The 22,936-nt window shown below is 35.5% G+C and overlaps 1 protein-coding gene across 3 annotated transcripts; it reads right to left on the bottom strand.

Moving 5' to 3' along the window:
- Nucleotides 1–896: 896 nt before the first annotated feature.
- On the bottom strand, nt 897–22,614 carry LOC116420406 (E3 ubiquitin-protein ligase HUWE1-like). 3 transcript variants are annotated; one of them, XM_031945287.1, is made up of 31 exons: nt 22,397–22,614; nt 22,028–22,250; nt 21,146–21,374; nt 19,747–19,925; nt 19,277–19,366; nt 18,962–19,113; nt 18,153–18,198; nt 17,459–17,725; nt 16,920–17,172; nt 16,588–16,721; nt 14,351–14,565; nt 13,666–13,954; nt 13,429–13,519; nt 10,572–11,118; nt 9,717–10,239; nt 8,998–9,116; nt 8,703–8,859; nt 8,194–8,326; nt 7,754–7,956; nt 7,551–7,633; nt 6,169–6,265; nt 5,620–5,766; nt 5,291–5,536; nt 4,781–4,898; nt 4,350–4,490; nt 3,593–3,880; nt 3,387–3,492; nt 2,893–3,010; nt 1,948–2,129; nt 1,301–1,491; nt 897–1,161 (listed from the first exon to the last, which is right to left on the bottom strand). In XM_031945287.1, exons 1-31 carry the CDS (start codon nt 22,520–22,522, stop codon nt 1,059–1,061), a joined length of 5,796 nt encoding a protein of 1,931 aa, XP_031801147.1. In that variant the 5' UTR covers nt 22,523–22,614; the 3' UTR covers nt 897–1,058. The 3 variants fall into 3 exon arrangements, with proteins under 3 accessions (XP_031801147.1, XP_031801145.1, XP_031801146.1); XM_031945285.1 differs by having other exon boundaries at nt 7,506–7,633; nt 22,397–22,613; XM_031945286.1 differs by having other exon boundaries at nt 7,506–7,633; nt 21,146–21,371; nt 22,397–22,613.
- Nucleotides 22,615–22,936: the final 322 nt, after the last annotated feature.

Genomic DNA, 22,936 nt, shown 5'->3' with positions numbered 1-22,936 from the left:
ATAAATGCATTTCTAATAAATATCTATTTTTCAAGGATAACAACCACATTGTTTTTAAATTGACATGTAGAGGTGATGGAATAGAAAAAATTCTGTTAGCAGCTGAACTGATCATGATTAGAACTACCTTACAATAACAAACATCTTTTAGGTTAGAAGTAAGTTATAGCCTTGGAGTTTGGAATTTAAAGTAGGTCTCACAAACTAGTTGTCACTCAACTTCTTTTTTCTGTTTTCTCATCTGTAAAATGACCTAGAGAAGGAAATGGCAAACTACTTCAATACATCAAATAGTATCATGGAGAATTATACACAATTGCAGTAACAAAATATTGATAAGGAAAATATATTTGATATTAACATGAAGAAACTGTCTCTACAAGAACAAACAAAAAAAATCTAACTTGTAATGACTTCCCCAATATCTGCAGTCCTCTACACTAACCCAATAGTTTTAGAGAAATTATATGATATTCCTTTCACTTTAAAAATTTTTAACCTTGAGAAAATCTATGATTTTAAGCAACATAATAAAAAGACAAAATAAATCATGCCATTAAACCTTAATTAAATCCTGGCTGTTTTGTTTTTTAACCTTCACTTTCTGTTTGTTTGTTTTTTTTAATTTTCAGGAAAAGATAATTTCTAGCTCTAATCTTTCAAAAATTTGCCTTCAGTTTCTTGTCAAAAAACATTCTTCTCAAGATTAGAGTTTTTCTCTCTTTAGAGGAGTCAAACCCTATTTTTGATATTGCCAGATCTCTGCAACCAACTGATGAAAGATTCTCCCATGCCAAGGACATTGTGAGCAGACTTTTCAGATAATGAGTTTTGGGTATACACTTGGAAAAGAAAGTTGAATGGAACAAGTAACACACACACTCAAATAGTTTGGTTTAATTTATTTATTGGTTACGCTTTCTTCTGTGGTCTTTTTGTTTTGGGATAAGGTTTTTATTTTTTGGGAAAAAGTTTCCTTTTTTCTTCTTTCCTTCCCCAAGTCTGAGAATAGAAAAAAATAGCAACAGTGGGGAGTGGTGCTGCATACCCCCTTAGGACTATGCTAGTCCGAAGCCCTCTGAGCATTCCTGTATAGCCAACAGCAACATATGGCGTAACTTCTCATAGCTCTCATAAGCAGGTAGGTCCAGCTGATTAAAACTAGAAAAGGAAAAAGAGACAAGAAAAAAAAAACCCTTAAAATTTTTAACTGCTGAACATAACTGCATTCCCTTCCCCCCCCCCGCCCTGACTTCTATACATTTACCTACACCCCCCTCCGTTCCTTATAATTTCTTACCAAGTATGAGCTGAAGGTAAGCGGTCTGTGGATCTGTCATCACGGTGAATTTGAAACTTCTGAATACCATTCATTCCTTCAAGTGCTGCAAAGCCCTGAAGAGGCACCTTGGAAGTGCCTGTAACAAACTGGAGAAACTTGGCTCTATCTGCCTGATCAAAAGACCGAAGAGCTCTCCAGAACCATTGGATCTATGAGGAAAAAGCATTAAGGGATGAGTGAAAGTTGGTTAAAATTTCAACTGTGCTTTCATTTTCTCCAAGGTACTTTCTAATACAGTATGTACTCATATCCTTAGATTCTCCCAACTTCAGGCTGGTTGGTGCTCTATTTTCTGAGCCATCCAGCTAGTTCTTGTCCTTTTCTTAAATGAGTTGTGTTTATTTTCTTTCTTCTCATTTCAAATCCTTCAACTCTTATTCAGCAAAATTTGTATCTTAAGGATATTACTTAAGACTTTGAATAAAAATATACCTAAATTTTTTTTTAAAATGGAAGGCATTATGATGACTCACAATGGATAAAAAGAGAGGGAATAATAGAATGAAACATAGTTTATACTAAAAAAACACAAGTTTGAAAATGAGCCCAAAACTAGCTAAGTATATGGAAATTTCAGAAATGAGAAACATGAAGTAAGAATTTACCTGGATAGAATTAGACTGGTACTTGTGGTACTCGGTGTTTGATTTTAGATCATCAATGTCTATTGTGGGAAGTCCTGAGATTAAAAGTTCTAGTTCTTGTTCAGTAAAGATGGAAATGAGGCGCTTGGGGATAATTTCATAGAAACCTTCCAGAAAGGCAGCCAGCTGTTTTCGAATTGCTCCTGTAGGGAAGAATTCATTACCTATCTGTTAAGCAATAAATACACTCACCATTATTTATTACTCTGGATTGTATGACATTGGACTTAGTATTTGATATACTGGTGAACATTTTTTTTTCAACATTAATCCATAAATAGTTAATTCTCTACGAAACTTATTTTCATTAACCACCCCCCCAAACATTTACATTTATTTATAATAGAATATCAATTTAAAGAATTAATTTTTTCTTTGTATTCACAAAGCCAAGCAATTTAAATTTGTCATTTGTGTATCCTAAAAGAAATTAAGAAAATGCTTTTTTCAGAGAAGATAAGCTCCATAGGAAGAGTAAGAATGCCTTTCACATTATAATCATTACATTAAAAAATGTAATTACATTTACATTAAAAATTTATAATTTACATTATATATATATATATATACACACACACACACACACACACAGATATAATCCAGTTATATACAAGATGGATAAGTCAAAAATAACAAAAAAAGGAAGAATGAGATGATTTTTCTGGGTTGCTAAAACATTAACAATGCTATTTCTTCTTTCAAACCAGAATAAAAGTTTTAGTTAATATTTATGTAATAATTAAGCATTCAATTACTATGATCTTTCACAACCTAGAAAGCACATGCTATTATCTCCATTTTATAGTGGGGAAAAGCTGAGTACACAAGGGTTTTCCTAGTGTCACACTCTATATATCTGAGATTAATTCAGAGCTCTATTTATGACACAGTTCAATCTTTACATACCTGTCATTCTCATCTGGCAAACCAAATGTACATACTCCTTTTTGTTATCTTCAGTTACCAGAATATTAGCTCCATTTGACTTGAGATCCCTTACCTCACATACTCCAAACTCTTGAACCTGAAAATAAGAAAACACCCCCAAAGAAATTAAAACAAAATACTCAGTTTAATAAATAAAGCCAGAAGTTTTCTCATCATGTTTTTTTTTTCAAAGACATTTATAAAACATGCTCATCTGTTTTTCATCTACTTAAGACAAAAAATTATTTGGATCCTTCAGGTCTTTGGGAACTGATAGAGAAAAAGTGAAATCAAAGTGTTTAACTTAAAAAATTTAATTGTTTTCAAAGGAAAACAAAAGTCTGAAGTATGAAGGAAAGAAATATGGAATTCTCCATACATCCTTAAAACAAAAGGGCTTAATTTACATCGATACCTCAGATTTATTTATCCTTTTCTCTTTAGTCTTTCAAATGATCCATGCCCAGTGTTACCTCAGTACTGAAAGTAAGATCATATCCAAGTGAAGAGACATCATTTTCCAGCAGGTAGACTAGGCCTTGATAGAAGTGGTAGTCTTCACTCTCCATATCTGTGTACCTGAAGGTGAGTACAATTCACTGTCAACTGGAGAAGAGAAACTGATAGGATGGCATGGTAATGGTAGTAAAATTTTGGAGAAAATTGTTCATAAACTCACCTGACTGACTTGCCCAGAATGTGTTTATAGAAGGATCTAGTGAAATAACACTCTAGAAGACGATTGTCATAGACAGCCTTAGCCACAATTCGCCCAACAAACTTGAAGTAACTAAGGTGGTTGGGATTACAATGGGAGGAAGGGTTGATAGTATAGGTGACACGGTCGCCTGGTGAAGTCCGGAACAAGGCATACATAGGATTAAACATTTCCCTTGAAATGATCATGTACCATTCCCGAAGAAGTCCTCCAGCATCTTGGCCTTCTTCTCCTTCAAATACTATATACCTAATATAGGAAAGAGAACAAAAGGAACAAAATTGTGATGTAACTTTAAATTATATGGTTCTGGCCCCAAAATAAGCACGACCAAAGGACACTGACATTAGAGAACTCATAAGATTATAAGATATATAATTAAAAGAAGTTATTCATTTAATTTAATGAATTCAAATTTAGATGAAATTTTATATATGTGGTTCAGCTGTTAAGATTTACCCTATAATTAAGAAGTAGTAGAACACAGAAGTCTTCTCAGCCCTGTGTACTACAACCATATCTACCTTCTGTATTGCAGAGGAAAATGATTAAATAAATTCTGAATAGCTATTAGATATTTCAAGTATAAGATAATGACGTTTAAAAAGGCCAAAACTTCTTTTTGGTCCTTTCTATATTACCAAATATACTTAGGTAAAGGTCAGTTCTAAGTGTTTCTATTATGAAATATGTTAACTCATTTTTAGAATGTCCTTACAATCGATTCTTCATTTCTTCTGGGGATTTTCGATGCAGCTCCCTATAAGAATCTTCAAAAACATGATCACGACGAACATGCACAGCCATGTCTTCTTTCCGGAGACCCTCATCTAAGTGTTCTAGTTCTTGGCGGAAATATCTGGAAGTTGGAAAAGAAAAAAGGACTACTTTATCAACAGAGTTTTTAGTAACTATTACAGCTTATTATTATAGTTGTTTATAGGTTATATAAATATGCAACATATTTATATCCCATGTATAGAATATAATGTAATAAGGAGTATAAAGTCTTCCATATAATTAAAAAAGAAGCGATATGGTGCAAAATACAAAATAGAGGGTATAAAATTGATCTCCATCATGTCAGGAAGGGTTCATACTTTAGGATTCATAATCTTGATTTTCCCCATTCAATTTTCATAGACTTACTTGCGCTTTACATCAAAGTCAAGGACTCGGATATAGTCCACAAGGACAGCAAAGGGCCCATCTGAAAGATGGGTGGTAGATTGACGGAGAATCTGGTTTAACACAGTTCGATGGGTTTCTGAAAAAACAAACAAAAAAACAGATTTTCAGAGAATCAATATTTTAAAAAAATGAAAAAACTGGTTAGAAAGAAAGAAGTATAAATTAAAAACAAAAAGGACCTCTCGATCAATACATATTATTTACTCATAACTATGGACTAGTCTTATCTTGAGTTGCCTAAACATGAAATTTAATTGAAACCATTCTGTAAAAAGTTCCTTCCATTTCCTAATAGTAAATTCTTTCCTTCAACCTGCTTTAGCATTTCTCCAGTTTCTGGGTATCATAATCATATCACTTTTAGAATTAACCATAAAAATCTCCTCCTGATTTTAGTACATACATTGAATTTATGAAAAAGCTTAGTGATATCTGAGAAAATAACTTTCAGATTTTGGGTTTTCTCACCAGCAAATCGAAGAAACTTCTGTGTGTCAGGGGGTAGACTAGAAGAGATATGCATAGATGAAGGCTCCCTGGAGAAGAATGGGTCCAGAGAGGAAGGAGTAGCAGGGGTTAAAGGGGCAGGAGAAAGTGGTGGAGGTTCATCTTTGATGTGGGCAAGTTGGCTTTCACGGGTATCTCGTACAGGTGGTTTGCTCTCTCGTTCTGTGGCATGTACTAGGAAAAAAGCCTCAACAGCAGGTTGTAGCACTGGATTGGAACAGATGATGATAATTAGGAATGCAGAAAGTGACCCAGAAGAGATAAACTGCTGTTCTAAAACCAACACTCACCTAATACAGCATGTTGGTCATGGGAGTCCTCTAGTTCTTTCAAACATTCACCCAGCATATCCCAAAGCTCATCCAGGCTCAACTGTTCACTGAGTAATGGAAGATCTGGAGGTCTTTCCTCTTTTTCCTTCTCTCCCTGTTGAACTCCTTCAGAACGTGAAGGGTGAGAGAGGAGAGAGCACATAAAGAAATATAAAATAGGACTGAGTTTGGGGTGCTTGTTCTGCAATAATGACGGATTCCTCAATAAAGGGACCGATGATAAAAGTTATTCATGTTCAGTCAGAAAACAACATGTATATATATTATATATTCTTTATACTATAATTTCTTCATTTCATCGTCACTTCTAAAGTATACAACACAACAGTGCTGGGGAAGTACATTATTCCTGTATCATAAAAAATTATGTTGTCATCTTCAGTTGCCTGGACTAGATAATGTATGGCCACTAAATAGTCAATGAACAAATAAAATCTGCTAATCCAATAATCTGCTGTTCTGAGATTATTTCTACTATAATCTTTATTACAACAGAAAAATACTGACCAACAGATTGCACCTCTGGAGTGCTAGGGGATGGTTGATCCACATCCATGGGAGAGTCATCTCTTCGAGTAGAAACTTCTGACTGTCCTGTCTCCGACTGGGGAAAAATGGAAATAGTAACAAAAATGTGTACTTCCTTAGACAAGGTGATCAAGGTGTCAGAGGTAGTTTCTAAGAGTGATGTTTTGCCTTATTCCAGACCCACCTCTTCATAACTCTAACATGGTATGGAAGTCTTAAAACAGATGTTTTCTTTTTTTAATCAAAAAACAAGCAGAAGCTAGAACTGGGAGAGATAATTGTAACACCTTTTTTAATGAAGATAATAAAATACCTATTTCACTACACAGTGACATAAAAATGACAAACATGGAAGAGATAGCAATGAAATTATATTTAAAGGAGAATTATTAAAACAGGTAGAAGATTTTAAAATGGCATGATTCTTGCAATGTGCACTGACCCCAGGATGGAACTCTCTGAAAAGAGCAAGATCTGTATACATCAGATAGGGGAAACAGAAGAGTAGCCTCTTTATGGAACATTATCATTACAATAAGTCCTAATCAATTAATTAGGCTAATAACCCTCAGTTCCATTACTAGCCTACTTGTTTGCTTGGGTTTTTTTGTTAGCCTTTAAATATCACCTCTCACTGAGGGAAAAAAATGACACAAATTTCTTAAGTCTTTTTTTGGGGGGGCAAGTTCACAAAAAGAACAGGAGGAAGAGAAAGAAAGAAATGATTGGCAATAGAGTAAAAAATCATGTTTTTTATTTTTTGGAATCAAAGAATAATCTCAGTCTCTTAAGATCATTTGTGGCCTGCCTTTCAGCATAGAAATTTGTAAATTAGTTTCTGCTAAGAAAAACCCTAACAACTTCAAAGACTTCACTCCCTTGCCTTCTAGTAAGATAATTTTTCCTTAGAGAAAAAAAAAATTCATATGATAAAAGGACTCTGATTTAGAGCCTGCCAATTTTCAGTGTAATCTCTTTTATCCCAACTTCAATCCAGCCCTCACCAAGGTTATTGCAATAAGAATTATCTGGCAATACTCCTGCCTGAACTAAAAGGATAAAAGCTGTGTCTAGAGAACTCCACACTTAATGAGAATGGGAAATTTAAGAAGAATTTAAGAATTAGGTGACTTAAAAAAAAAAAAATTTCCAAAGAGCTAAATTTTTAATTAAATAAGAACAGAAAGAAAAGTTATCAGGTCAAAATACTATTTTCCAGAAATAATTTCACAAAGGCACAAATTTTGTGACAAAAATTGGAAAGAAAAACACTTGAAGAGAGGAGGGAAAATAAATGAATTCTCAAGAATGCTAACCGTGGCTGCTTGTTGCTGTCTCCGTGCCCTTTGACCCTCACGTACCATTTGTATAATGGCATCGGCCTCAGCCTCCAGCTGCCGAACAGCTGCTTGGATGCTGCTAGCTGAGCCCAAGCTTGAGGTACCTGGAAGAAGGAAAAATATTTGTAGACATTCAGATGAAGGGAACAGAACAGTAGGCTCCTTGTTGAAGGTTATCTTTATAATAAATGGGATTCCAGGAATATATCCATCAGGTTCCATACCTAGCCTGCCTGTTTGCTTGGCTTTCTTATTAGCCCTTCTAGTATCATCTCGAAGTTGAATGATAACTTGGAGTACTCGTAGAAAAAACTTCTGTGTGGATGTCTTGGATGTCAGCATGGACATGGAAGGTAGTTGTAGTTCTCGGCCACCCAAAGGGCGTTTTTGAGAAGCTACTATCACCACATTCTCAGCAATATCAAACCTAAACAATGAGAAAAATACTAATAAATTAAGTTTCTTTGTATAGGCTTTTTATAGCTTTGTAGAAATGTTCAGATCACAAACAAAAGTTTAAGCCCCATAATGCATATCTATACAGAGAAATGACACTTTAAATACTTGAAGAATTCTCCTATCATTGTCACTAAAGGCATCTGTCACTCATAACAGGAACTAATCTTTTGATTTTTCCATTCTGATGTTTCTAGATGTTACTTACCTGCTCTGCATCTTTCCTTTTAACTTGGTGGCTTGTGGCTGTTCTTCAGGCAGACCTTCTGGAGAAAGAGTTTCACAATGGGTTCGACGTAACTGTTCCAAGTTGTATTCTCGAAGTTCAGCTAGAAGGGTCCCTGAGTGAACAGAAGAACTAAGAGATTACTCACAAGTTTTATTCAGGGATAAAGAAGTTCTTAAGACATGTTTTGTTAAGAAATTAAAAAAAATTCAGAAAAGGTATGACATATCATTTTAAAGATAAGACCATTTCAAACAGCTGACATTCATTTTCAGGCTTCCATATACCCAAGTGCATGTTGGATTTTCAAAAAAACCAAGTCATTTTTATGTTGCAGTAACTACATCATGAGAAACAGCATGGTCAATGCCCCCTTTGAATCTCACACATCATTTCTATGTGATTTTCTCTCTTTGATTATATTGAAATTATTGGAATATTCTAAAGAGATAGAAAAGAAGAGTGATTACTACACATTAAATTCTGTTTACCGATTTGTTTGCAGAGGGCATAACCCAGGTGTCTGGCACCATTCAAAAGCAATTTGAGTACAGTGTCTCGGGTCAAGGAGTCTCCCCTGGAGAGTTGCAATAAAACATTGGCTGCATCTTCTAGTCCCTCCTCTGAGCAGGAATGTGATGTCAATACCTAATTGGGGGGAAGAGAAGATAATATATGTATTGAATTTAGATACTTGCAAAAAAAAAAAAAAAAAAAAAAAAAAAAAAAAAAATATGCCTCTAAAATATGAGATTCTGTCACCCATAAAAGACTTGATTGGCCTACCTCCACGGAGAGTTGGAGCTGATTTTCTGTTAGACCTGCTGCCACTATTCTGTCAGCACTGCCACCACTTCCCCCTTCACCAGACTTTGCAGGGGCTTTGATGTTCTTAGTACTAGTAACTATGAGGAAACAAAAAAAAAAAAAAAATACTAAATAAATGATAAACAATAGCAAAAAATAATTTACTGAATATGTGATCTGTAAACTTGTTTCCTACGACTCTAACCCTAAATTCGCTGAGCTTAGAGAAAGTCATTTAGGGGAACCATTATTCAGTTCCAGTCTTTATTTATAGATTATATAATAGAAGGGCCAGATGCTTCTCTAGCCTCTTCTAACCCTGATCCTATCATTCTAGGATACAACTTCTAGAAAAACCTGATTTCAGGGATAACAAACCTTTGAGATGTCACCTCTCTCCACTAAAACTCTCCAGATGAGGCCAAAATTACCCCCCCACCCCCTGCCCCAAACCCTCCTTCAGTTTATTAATATGTTTACTTGGTCTTGTATTCAAAATGAAAGGGCAAGTCTTAAAAAAAAAAAAAAAAATCACATCTCTTCTTTTTCCTGCCTTCAAGAAAGATGGGTTAAGAGAAACTAGATGAATATAATTTAATTTCATACAGCCCTTTCATAACTGGCAGGCATAGAGATGGACTTACTTCCTTCAATTGCATCAAATTATATCTTTAAAAAAGTTTTAATTTTCAACTCACTTGAAACATTATTTGAAGTTGTCAATTCAGCAGCCCCAGTTACATCTAAGGCAAGGATAGGTGTGACAGGAGCAGCGGCAACTGTGGTGGTGGTGGCCATGGTACAAGATGCGGCTACAGCAGAGACAGAATTGGCCAGTACTTCTGGCATTTTGTTTTCTGGGAGAGCAATGGAGATGAGAGATAGGAGTCTGAGAAGCTTCTCAGTCAGGAGAGAGCTCCGTCGAATGACTGGGTGGGACAACATATTCATGAGCTGCCCCAGCGGTGAGCCTTCCAGACTATATGAAAATGTCTCGCCTTCACCACCAGCACTCACTGGTACAGACCTGATTGAATTTTTGCCTTTCCGGCTAACATTCATATTGTCAAGTTTTACCAACAAGTCCCAAAAGTCAGTAGAGATACCACTACTGGAGGACTGCCCAGGACATGGGCTGCCAGCCTGTTTGTTGCTCTTCTCCCGGTCACTCTCACAATTTGTCTCTTTGGTCCGTTGTTGTGTAAAATGGCTGGGAAATACCTTCAAGAAAAGCAGGAAGACTCAGTTGATGGAGTGAACTTTAAAGACTATTCACACATATGTTGAATCTAACCTTAACCTGGAAGATAACATACATATGCTATTTACATTAGAACTGGGAAAAGGGGTCAATGGGAGGGAGAGGTAGGACCACAGAGAGCTAAGCATGAAGAACAAAAACATTTATTAAACTTGATTTTCACTTCTGCACAGATCCATAATCTGTTTTAATGGCAGATTACTTTTCTCTGTAAAATGAAGATTTTTCTAAACTAAACATTTGTGACATACCATAACTGGTTTCCCAAGGGTTTAAACTATAGCATACTCACCTTGGCTAACTGAATAAGTGTATCTAGAACATGTCTGCAGACCACTGGTGCAGCCTGAGGATGGATATGGACAGTGGAACCACAGCCAGTATGTTTCTCCATGTGCTTTCGACTTCCTGACCTCTGAATCTGGAAAATATTTGTTCGGCAGCCCAGGGCTGCATCCATAGACACAGAGAGCCAAGAAAGCTGATTGGAACTCTTAGATTCCATTTTATGCAATAGATCCAGGGACCGGCCATCAAGGCTCCCTGAGGTACCACCTTTCGATGACTTCTTCCCTTTGTCCTCAGCAGCAACTGACTTGGGGATTTCTATGCACAATTCATTTTCACTGCTACGCTGAAGAATGGAAAGCAGGCTCCGGATTACCCAATGTCGTGTCTGTGCATGATAGCAAAGGTTACGCAGGACCCTATGCAGGCGACTTGTATTTAGTTTGGGTTCATCCACAAAAAGAAGGACCAGAAGGCAAGACAAAGCTTCATGGTCCAAAAGGAGACGGCCGCGGAGACGGAGTAGACTTTCCATATTACTGCCTGAAGGTCTATACCCCCCCAAAAAAGGCAAAATCAGATGGTCATTCTTACTCTTTTACTATCTCCTTTTCTTCTTCCTCTATGAAATAGCCAATTCCCCACATCTGCCAAAATCTCTATGTAAATTCTGATTAGGATCACAAGGATTCTCATATAATGCCCCTTCAAATACTTGGAAAAGCCAGTAGGAATATTATTGTCCTCTGGCCAACATCAAGCCAAATATGTACCAGCCAGTCATCTCACCAACGAAAATTCAGGAATACATCCATCCATCCATATCTTCTTAATCTCAATGGATGCATCAAAATTTAAAAAGCTATGTGACCTTCACAACTTGGGATCAAGTTAGTGATATTAGTCAGTTCTGTAAAATGAAGTATTATTGCTCATAATGTAGGAGAAGTTTGATAGTAAAAAGGGATGGTCCCTGGCTACTTCTCTATCTTCCTGTTCTCTGAAATAAACAGAATAAATAAATAAATAAAAACAGAATAGAAACTTTTGAAGAAACTACCTGGCTTGGTAAAAAGGCTGAAACTTAATAATTCCTGAACTAATAGAACTCATAATAAAAGCCATCGGAAACCTATTATAATGAAAAAATTTTGGCATAGATATAGATTTAAACTACCAATTGGATAGAATATCTATTAATAGGACAGACCTGATAAATAAGATTCAGAACAACTTTGAATCTAAATGTAAATTGAGTACAAGAGAAGTTTTAAAGAAAATTAAATTATTTAAAAGTTTTAAAAAATAACTGTATTAATCCACCTAATCTGTTCAACTGCCTTAGCCCTCACACTGTCATCAATCACATTATTCATCCTTTTTTCTTCTCACAATCCAATATAATTCAGGCCTGCCTATGTTTTTACTTTTTTCAAAGTTAGTTTTGATTAGCAGAACCCTTTTTATTCATCACTAATATTTTGTTTAGAATGCCCTTTCCAGTGTGTTCAGTGTCTCCAGTCAGAAAGATCCAAGTTCAAATCTGGTCTCAGATTTGACATTCCCTGGGCTCCTTAAACCTGTTATTTCAGTTTCTTCATCTGTAAAATGAGGTAGAGAAGATCATGACTATTTCTACTAAGAAAACCTCAAATGTGATTACAAAGCCTGGGAAGAGACCGAACAATTTTTGTTCACACCATGTAATCATCATAGGTCCAAGTCACATGATCCTATTCTGTGAATTCTGGGTTAGTATCCTGGATGCCTTAGAATCAGCTGGAGGCAGGATAAGCAAAAGTCCTTAATCTTTAGGGTAAAAGTGAATTGGATGGACGCATGATTTCTATGCCCTCTCCTCTTTGTCTCCCGCCCAAAAGTGACCCTGGCTAGTCAGTCTTACTCCACCCCCTCGTCCCTCCTACAATTCTCCGAATACAACAATTATTGACCCAGCACAGAATAGTGGGAAGGGCCATTGTCCAAGCATGTGCTTATAGAGTATTGTCCCATCGGTAATTAGCCTCGAGTGCTCGGTTGTCTGATTTCAGTGCACCTATTCAGAGTTTCAGCCTTTTACATTATTCTGTAGCAACTTTCACAAGAATCTCCTTTCCAAATTTTTTAGTATCCAAATTTCTTTCAATCTCTTAGTTATTTCTCTATTGTTAACAAGCATCCTATTTTTCCCATCATGAGTAAACATTTAGGATCAATTAACTTTGTTTTGTCTTCATTTTATGGCTTAGCCTTGTAGACAAAAAGCCTAGAAAAAAAAAATGTAGTTATTGCTTTCATTCCTTTCTATCTCATCACTCAACTGAAAATATTCCAGATGCCAATCAGCTCTTAATTTTGCAAAATCTAATGGCCTTTTCATAAATTCTTTCTTCTAAACTTTTCTACAGCATATGATGATCCTCATACTTCCTTATTCTTTTCACTTCATATTTGTTATACTGCTTTATCTTACATCTTTTTCCTTTTTTGGGCTGGGGTTAAATGACTTGCACAGGATCACACAGCTAGGAAGTGTTTAGCCATATTTCAATTCAAGTCCCATAACTTCAGGCCTGGTGCTCTCTATCCACTACACTAACTATGCTGCCCCTTAGTTCATTATTCTTCCTTCTAGTTAATTGTCTAAACTATAGTTCTTTAAACTTCTTAAATTCAATAAACCTCATGTAAGACAAACTTGTTTCTCTGATCAAACTGCTATCTTTTGTCTCCCTCATTCATCTTCAACCCACATTCATTAGTTTATAAATCTTATTATTTTTATAGAATTTCACCTTCTCAATTCACAAAAAAATTTCTTGACCTGATTCAGAAAATGGAGCTACAAGAGAGATCTGTACCTGCTTCCTCCCATTTGGAAAGTGCCACCTCTTTGGACAGCAAGTCGTGTATATTGAACTCCTCGGTTACCACTCAGGCGACTTGTGAAAGCTGTGGAATCCCCACCCCCCACAAAAAAAGGGGAGAAAGTTAGGGAAAGGAATAATGTAAGCCTTTATCTTAATTATAAAAAGAGCCAAAAGCTACATTTTATTGGATATTCAAAGAAATTCCTATGGCTTTTATTGGCTCTTTACCTGGACTCCGAAGGATGGCAGATAGTGCTGAAGTGCTGCTATGCCCAAACAATCTCTCATGCATAAGCTGTCTCTGCCGGGCTTCCTGTTCCCGCCGTAAGGCTTGGGCTTCTGCAGCAATGTCCGGTGGCATAACAGCTAATACACTGTCTTCCATGTCTTCCAAAACACTGCGGCGAAGATCAGATGGCAATGTCTGGATGAAGGTCACTGGATCCATTGGTGTGTCTGAATTAGCATTTTGTGCTAGTTCTCGCCTCTGTTGTTCAGCTCTCTGCTGTGCTAACACCTAAGAAAATCAATACATTAGAGGGAGTCAAAAAATCAATGAAAGGGATGAAAAAAAAAATTTAACCAATATACATACCACCCTCTATTTTATAGAAGAGTAAACTATCTCAAAGATAAGAAAACTCAAATCATTTTCATATTGATGTGAATGGACTCAAAAAATTTTTTTGAGTCAGTTGGTATTTCTAAGGGAATTGGATTTAGGATCACATCAGAACATTATTTTTGTCTAATTACCTTAGTCTGTAACATTGAAACTAGGTTCTATAAATCTGAAGCAATTTATTTAAAATCAAATAGTTTAGAATTATATCTCTCTGGATTACTTTGGTAAAATGAAAATCTCTAAGACAAGATATTTATGAACCCACAAAGTTCAAACACTAAAATGTACCTCTTCTTGAATAGCTGGAGGCAAAGCAGCCAGGAATTCAGGGCTCACTTCGGTCAAACTGGGGTTCCCAACAACAGGAGGAACAGAATTAGTAGTTGCTGGAGTGCCTCTTGCAGGGGGTCGAATACCCAGTTGATTTTGTAAGACTTCTCGTCGGATGTCATCTGGCAGAGCAGCCAAAAAAGATGGATCTACACCCTCAGGAAGATTGATACCTAAGAGAAGATACCAAAGTTTGCACTAGTTCCTTTTTAAGAAAATGCCCACTAGTTTATTCACACTTCCATCTCTTTTTTGTTTACCTCAGTCTTCAATATCCCTCCCCACTCCCCTCCCCGGCCCCGGGGCAATTGAGATTTAGTGACTTGTCCAGGGTTACACAGCTAGGAAGTGTTAAGTGTCTGAGGTCAGATTTGAACTTAGGTCTTTTTTGTGCCTTATCCACTGTGCCACCTAGCTGCCCCGGTCTTAAGTATCTTTTCAAACTCTTAGGCCAAAGCTCTTTTCTTTTAAATCAAAAACCATTCATTAAATGCTTACTGTGTGAGAAGCAAGTTAAAAGGTAAAACTGAGAATAGGGAAAATAGGAAGGTTTCTTTGTAGATTTGGACTTTTTCTTTTTTTATCATTTATAAAGACATTTTTTTTCCACTCCTTTTTGTCCCTACTCCCCATTATATGGTAAATTAAAAACAACAACAAAAATCAAAAACATTCCTTAAATCACTTCTGAATACTTTTCTTTCCTCTTTTCCCCAATCTAGAAAAACAAATGACTGTGAAAAATGTAGATAACAAAACCCAAGAGAAATGTTTTTCAATTTACATTCAAACTCTATCAATTCTTTTTCTTAGGTACATAGCATTTTCTCTCTTTACTTAGGATTGTCTTGAATCAGTGTATGCTGAGAACTAAGCTATTTATTCATAATAGATTATCATATGATACATTACTGTGTTCAATATTTTTCAGGTCCTGTTTGCTTCATTTTGTTTTAGTACATGTTTTCTCTCATTTTTCTGAGATTATTCTCAGAATCATTAATTCTGTTATATTCCCATACAATAATTAAACTACTCCCCAACTGAAGGGCAACCCTCAATTTTCAATTCTTTGCTACCAACCCTAAATATACCTTAATTTCTTTCTTTGATCTCTTTTGCTAGGGGTGCTACTAGATCAAAAGATATGCAATTTATAATACTCTGGGGCAGCACAGTTCAAACAATTCTTCAGACTCTATTCACAAACAGTGCATTAGTATCTCAGTTTTCCAAAATTCTTCCCCCCTCCTCCACTGGCTAATATGACAGAAAAGGAAAATGAAAATCTGATAGGTAGCACCTCAAAATTGTTTTAATACCAATTTTTTAAATCAAAACTGATTCAGAACATTAAGAAATCACAAATATAGATTTTTCCTCCCTGAAAACTACCTGTTGTTCTCTTTTGACCATTTATCATTTGTAAAATCATTTTTATTCTTATATATTTCCTAATAGAAGTTCAGAGAAGAATAATACCAATAGAATAAAGGCGTCAAAGCCAAAGGAGAAGGAAGGGAAAAGACAGCTGAATCATGACATTCAAGTTTACAGTAAAGTACACATTTAGGGTTAGTTAGATGATGATCTCCTGATGATCTGAGATCTTCCTCAAAAACAGAAATCCTAACAGGGAACACTTCCCCAGACTATCCACCTGAAAAGGCATCTTAAAAAAATATAGTCCAACCAAGCAGAAATTTTTGAATAAGTTCTCCTTATTGCACATATATAGCATCAATCGGTCCCTGTCCTATCAATTATTTTTTAAAATAGCATTTCATATATAGATTTACAAAATGCTTTCCTCAGCAACTCTGAAGTTGGGAGTTCAAGTATTATGGTTGCAAGTTAGGAAACATATCAATACTAATAAGAGAAGAGCTGTGACTTCATGTTTCTAAACTCAAGAACCTGCATGAATAAATTATTTTTCTTTATATTTAATCCATTAACTAGAATTTTAGTATCAACAACAAAAAATACAGATATAAAACTTCTGTAAAGAAATGACTACTTTTACTAGACCTAATTAACTATTCATTAAACACCAACAAGATAAACAATCAATCCTGAAACTATCCAGATTATTTTTATAACATTACTATTTGCCATAAAATAACAGAACATAGCTCTCACCCAAAGTGTTTTTACTTTATTGCCAATTATGGACTTTGCAGGTGAGGGCTCACCTGCAAGAGGATCTTCTTCTTCACTGCTTGTTGAAGGTAATGGTTCTTCAAGGTTATCCCTGGAATCTGCACCAGAAATGGCAACAGCAGAATCTCGGGTGGAGGAACTTTCAGAAGATGAAGCTGGAGGAGAGCTAGGAAAATAAGAAAGAGAAGTCATTTTTATGAGGGGAAACCTCTGAAACAACATATTTAGTTGAGTAAAATTAGTTTTATTCAAGCATCTGCTTCTGAATACTATCATTTTCACTTTCAAAATTGATTCACCCATTTGTAACAAAAGTTACTACCATTACTATTACCCATAACACTTTAAATTACTTATACTTCACCTGTCTTCAGTCTGTTGTTGAGACTCGCTTGGTCCATCTCCACTGCCCTGTGTTTCTGTACTGGGCTGAGGAATATCCACAGTACTACTGGTGTCTACCCCAGGTTGCTCTATGCTGCTGGATACTACATTGTCCCCAACTCCCTCCTCCAAGTTGCAGGAAGCCAGACTGCTAGTATCCATAGGGGAGCCTTCCAAGTGGCTGCTCACAGCAGTTAGAACATCTGAATCCTCAGCTCTTTCTGGAGATGAGGCTGTATGGAAAACACAAGAAGTCATTCAGAAACCAAGGAAAAACTGTTAGAGCATGAATTGATCACAATTATTAGCACATATCAGTCTTTGGAGCCTTTATTTGTTAAATACTGTTACAGATGAGATTCTTTGTCTAATTTAATTGTTTTGCTTACTTTCTCTCAAGAAAAAAAATAACTTACTTAATTTCTAAGGCTTCTTCTATAATTATAACATCCCTTGAAAAGTTGTGCCTTAAGGTTGAATTACATTTTTAAAAAAATAAAACAAAAAACTATAACTTACTTATTGTGGGAGCTGGTGATAACTCCATTTGTATTGCCTCTGTTTCCCCAATTGGTCTTGTGGGATCTAAGACGTCTTGTTCCATAGGTATAAGAAGTTGTGAAGATGATTCTGGTGTATCAGGGACATGAAGCTGCTGAGAAAGTTCTCCAACAGCTGGTGGGGATGGCAAAGTTTCCAGAGTAATAAGAGACTCTTTGGGTCTAACAGAGATGCCGTCTGCTGGACATGTTGTAGTTGGATAGTCATCAGGCTTGATAGTGCTATCTTGCTCGGAAAAAAAATTAAAACAACGTTAAAGAGATTACTTGACTCAGTAATCTGTTGCAAGTAAATGCCTTCAGTTTAAACAGGGCCTAATTACACCTAAGAAGATTATATTTTATTCACCTTCGCCCTATAGCAAAGCTCAACAAGTAAATACATTAGCAGGATGGAACTGACCAAATGTTTTGGATCTGAAGACCAATATACAATGTTATACTCTAACCCTAACCCTAACCCTAAATTCGCTGCCTCCCGACTCCCGACTCTAACCCTAAATGGCTTGACTTATTTAAAAAAAAAAAAAAAGTTATCAGGGCTTCTTAAATTTTGGGTCATATGGGCCATAGCTATCTACTTGGAAGAGGTGGGGAAAATACAGTAACCAGAAATTTATCAAAAAGGTTAAAAAATGGGAAGAAATAATTACCTGAAAGATTCTGTTCAGCAGTATCATCCGTTTTAGATGTAGTAACCTATGGACAGAAAATTTTAAATTTTCATTAATAAGAGGTGCTTTTAGATTTAAATTTGAAATTAATTACTAAATCATTTTATGTGTCTAGAGAGTAAACATTTAATGTTACCTAGAGAGATTTACTGTTACTTTAATGCCAAACTTTAATGCTTATTCTCATCTAATGTCTAAATTAACATTTGAAGTACTGCATCAGGGCACATTGGATGTGCCACAAATATGTCCAAGAAGTCCAGAGAATTACTTACTAACTTTCTTCTTTTTTGGTGAGGCAACTGGGGTTAAATGACTTGGCTAAGGGTTAGTATTTAGTATATGTTAAGTTGTCTAAGGGCAAAAATCAGGTTTTCTTGATTTCAAAGTTCCATATAATATGCTACCTCGATGCTCTTCTATTCCTCTCTTCCTGTTTCACTATTTTTTTTATCACTATAATTAATTAGTATTATCACTTCCAGCAGTAGATTTTTTTAGTTCTTCATTTCACGAAGATGGAACAAACATAGAATTGAGCTCAAATATTTACAGAGAAACCCCAATTGCCCCATACAGAAAACAAAAAACAAATCGCCTTGTTGCAAAATCTAAGGCTTTCTTAATCTTGGATTTAATAGTCTTCCCTTTTCAATTAAGTTTACTCAAATAATAGTTAAAGTTAACTATGGAACAGTAATTATAGTTTAAAGAGTTTTATCTTTGCTATATGATAGCAGGGTCCCATTCTAATTCTTGGAATTGTAATGTTAATTTCTTTAAGAAACCTGTGCATTCTGATCCTTCTCTTTCTCATCTTTAGTCATTTCAGCTATCTTAGCTTCTTCCTCAGCAAGCTGTTTCCTTCTTTTCTCTCGTCTCTCCTCCAGTTCCTCATCCCTTAGAGATTCTAAGTGATTGATGATGGGCACTTTTACCACTAAATGTGAGAAGAAAAATTATTAGAGACCATTTTCTGGTGAAGTGGAGGAGTAAAATGACACAAAGAAGTTACATATGAAGTTCTTCCTTCTTCAATAACCCCTCTGGTACCAAAAGCTCCAGGGACCACCCACTTCCCATGATAGTGAACCTAAACTCACCAGAAACACAGTCATGCATACTCTCAGCATCAAGAACTTTACATTCTTCTGTCCATCTGGTTAAGGCTGTGGGAATGCTAGAAAGAGTTCCTGTACAAGATGAAAAAAATTGAAAATCTCTTATGTTTCTGATTGTAATGAATAGACCTGAAATACTATTTTACTGCTTACAATTCCCAGACTAAAATCTGGGGGCATATATGTTAAAAGCCAAGGATCAAAAAATGTCCCTTAACAGTTAAATTAAGGTTTAAAATAACACTGGAATGCTAATAGTCCCAATTCTGTACTTTAAGAAAGTACAAAAAATTTGGATTTTATTCATACTTAACATTTGTTCCCCAAAGAGATTCTTTACATTTCCCCAAATGCAATATTAGGAAGGAATATATTCTGATTGTTTTGTTATAAACAAAGTGATAACGAATGACAGAATAGGTCTTGCCCACATATTCCCTGCAGAAACTTGCCTGCTTGGCTTGTAGCTGTACTCTGATCATGGAAGAAGTCATCAAGCAATTCATCATCTGAACGAGCAATGATATGTACATCATCATTACCCACAAGGAGGCGAGCTCGTCCCCGGCTTTGCAAGGGGAGACTGCTACTCAGTTGAAGAATATCCGCAGCAGCAGAGGGACCAAGCAACCTGAAATATTCATTTGACAGTCTATCTCTTGTCGATGATTTTTCAGGTAAAACAGCTCACTTTGGTTATTCTTCAACTTATTACCTTTGTTAAAATAGCTGTATTTTATTATTACTCTAAACTGTCACAAGACTGAATTCAGTTAAAATCCAAACAAGGTAGAAAATGTTTTTTCTTTACTTGATTAATAAGTAGCATAGAAGCATACAATTTTTCATTCTTTTTTTCCTTTGGTTCTGATTCTTTCTTTACAATAACATGACTAATGTGGAAATCCGTTTAAAAGGTTTGTATATATCTCACCTACATGCTTGCTGTCTTGGATGAGGAAAAAGAAAAACTTGGAACTCAAAATCATACAAAAAATGAATAATGAAAACTACACATGTAATTTAAAATATTACATTAGCTTTTTGATAGGTGATGACATTAGGACTTTTAAAAACTGCAAATGAAAAGTTAGTTTTGTACTACATGCATTTCCTATGGGAAAAGAGAAGAACAAACCTCTCAATATGTATGCTTATTTCATATTCCAGTGAAAAATACAAATATGTAAACTGAAACAAGAGTACAAGCAAATGGAAATTACTCCCCCCAAGTGGTAATTACAAATTCATTAAGAATTTCATTTATTTCTAATTGTTATTTTCTACCTATAAGAGATGTTATACTCAACATAGTAGAATCATATCACACAATTCCCATTTTTAATGATTCTTTTAAAATATTTTCTTGGCAAGCAAAGGTTTATAATTGTTGCCAGTTTTTTTCACCTTATCTGATCATATATGCCTTGTTAAATATTAGAAAAATTTTCATGTCAATACTTTCTTTAATCATTTCAGTTACATACTATCAACACTATCCATTTTCTAATCATTATTGCTTTATTTTCATATATTTAAGATATTTCTAGGGATTTCTGACTATATTCCTATTGTACCACTCATTTTGAGTGGTTTGAATTTTGCTATCTTTTTTTTTACTCTATTCTAAAATAAGAGTAAAATTTTAGAAAAACAGAATTCTAAAATTCTAAAAAGAAGGAACTCCTGGAAGTCAAAAAATAACTGTCCTGCTAAATTCTTGAGAGATTTCTTTTTTAATTAATGACAGAAATGAAAAGCTTGCTATAAAAAAGAATAGGAAATAACTGGAAGAAATAGAAGAAAATCTGATATAAATTCTTATAAGCAAAGACCTCAGTGCCAACTCACCTCTGCAGAATTAGAGGAGGATTGGGCTGTCTACTTCCAGGATAGTGAACATGGATCGTGTGACCTGTGTTGGCAGTCAATTGCCTTAATGTTCTCTGGCTTCGACCAATGCCTTGTGCAAGTCGAGTAGTAGAAGAGCCACTACCAAGTGTAAGTGCGCTATGGTCTGCATGCCGTACCATCAGTGGATGTGTAGCAGGGATGTTTCCTGGGGATGGGGGTATGTCTGCTGTAAGGAGATAATATGCATTAAGGAGTATTTTTTTTTTGACCAATTTATGCCCTCTTGGACTTTTTGTTTTTACTTAAAGAAGCTATAGTTTTTGTAAAGTTACACTGTCAAAACTGGAAAGGCACTAGAGATTATTGGTTGGAAAAAAATTTAGGCCCCAAAAGAGTTTCTTAAGTCTTGTTATACTTGGAAGTGACAAATAATAATTCAGAAGATTCATACTTGGATTGAGATGATATACTAATCAAAGAAAAAAATCTTCCATCTATACTGTTAAGTTTTAAAGTATGAATCAGCATTGATAATACTATAGAGCTAAGAATGAAACTTTGTATTCTTTATAATTTCACTCTGACTCTTATAAACACTTTTTTTTTTCCAGAATAGGGTCACCTTTCATTCTTTAGATAATTTGGAATGATAATCCTTTCATTAGGATTAATTATTTCTACAAAGAAAGTGGTAGACAGGATTATCTTTCATGGAATATATTTTCCACAAAATTTAGTGGTTGTTTGGTTTAAATTTCCTTTTACTAGTCAAATGCCATAGATTTGCCTTGGTTTCCTCATCTATTAAATAGAATCCCTATCTTGTCTGTCTTCCAGGGTCAAATGTGATCAAATTCTTGCATTTATTGGCTATCTTACTAGCACTGGAGAACATGTTGTCAAACTCAATTATGAGGTCGTCTTCTCGATCAAAGCGCTCAAACCGGACTAGAGGAGAAGCATTCATGTCAGGATAATCTTCATCCAGTTCCATTTCAGATCCATCATCCTCCTCATCCTCCTCATCCTCCTCATCCTCCTCATCATCCTCCTCATCATCCTCATCCTCATCATCCTCATCTCCCTCTTCACCTTCATCATCCTAAAAACAGGAAATAGGAAAAAGTGAAACCATAATCTGTCAAGTTAACTCATAACAGAATATGTAACAGGAACGATATTGGATACAAGTATAAAATCAAGAATCAACCTATTTCTGTTTATATCCTAACATTCCTAGTTCATAACCTGATCATCATCATCTTCCTCCTCTTCCTCCTCTTCATCTTGACTGTCATCTTCATCATCATTGCTACCACTGCTGTCTTCTTCCTGAGTGTGCTCCTCCTCATCTTCAGGATCCAAGATATTCATTGAATCTAAAATAAAGGATCACAATAATGAGCCAAGTGAAGTATCACAAACATGTAAAACAATACAAGTGGTAAGACAGGGCAAGAAGGGAAAAGGAGTCTATCAATAAGCAAGAAAGAACCAGGAGAAAAGTCAGTACTACATCCCACCAGTGAGGCACATCACTTTACCATATAAAGGATAAGTTATACATCTTGTGGCAAGGACTACTGATGGTCCTGGCATCCCACTTCGCTCCCGCCTTTTTTCTGATAATATGTTTCTCCCTTATCTGCCCTATTATTCTGATGAAAGGATCCATTTATCACTGTGAAAGATCAAACAAAAACTAGAAAAGACAAAATTTTAGTCAAGTAGCCAATATAAAACTGCTCTTTTGAACCATTCATCCAAGAACAGACCCCAGGCCACTTG

This window comes from Sarcophilus harrisii, chromosome Y, assembly GCF_902635505.1.
Source record: "Sarcophilus harrisii chromosome Y, mSarHar1.11, whole genome shotgun sequence".
NCBI lineage: Eukaryota > Metazoa > Chordata > Mammalia > Dasyuromorphia > Dasyuridae > Sarcophilus > Sarcophilus harrisii.
This window is presented reverse-complemented; position numbering and strand designations above follow the sequence as displayed.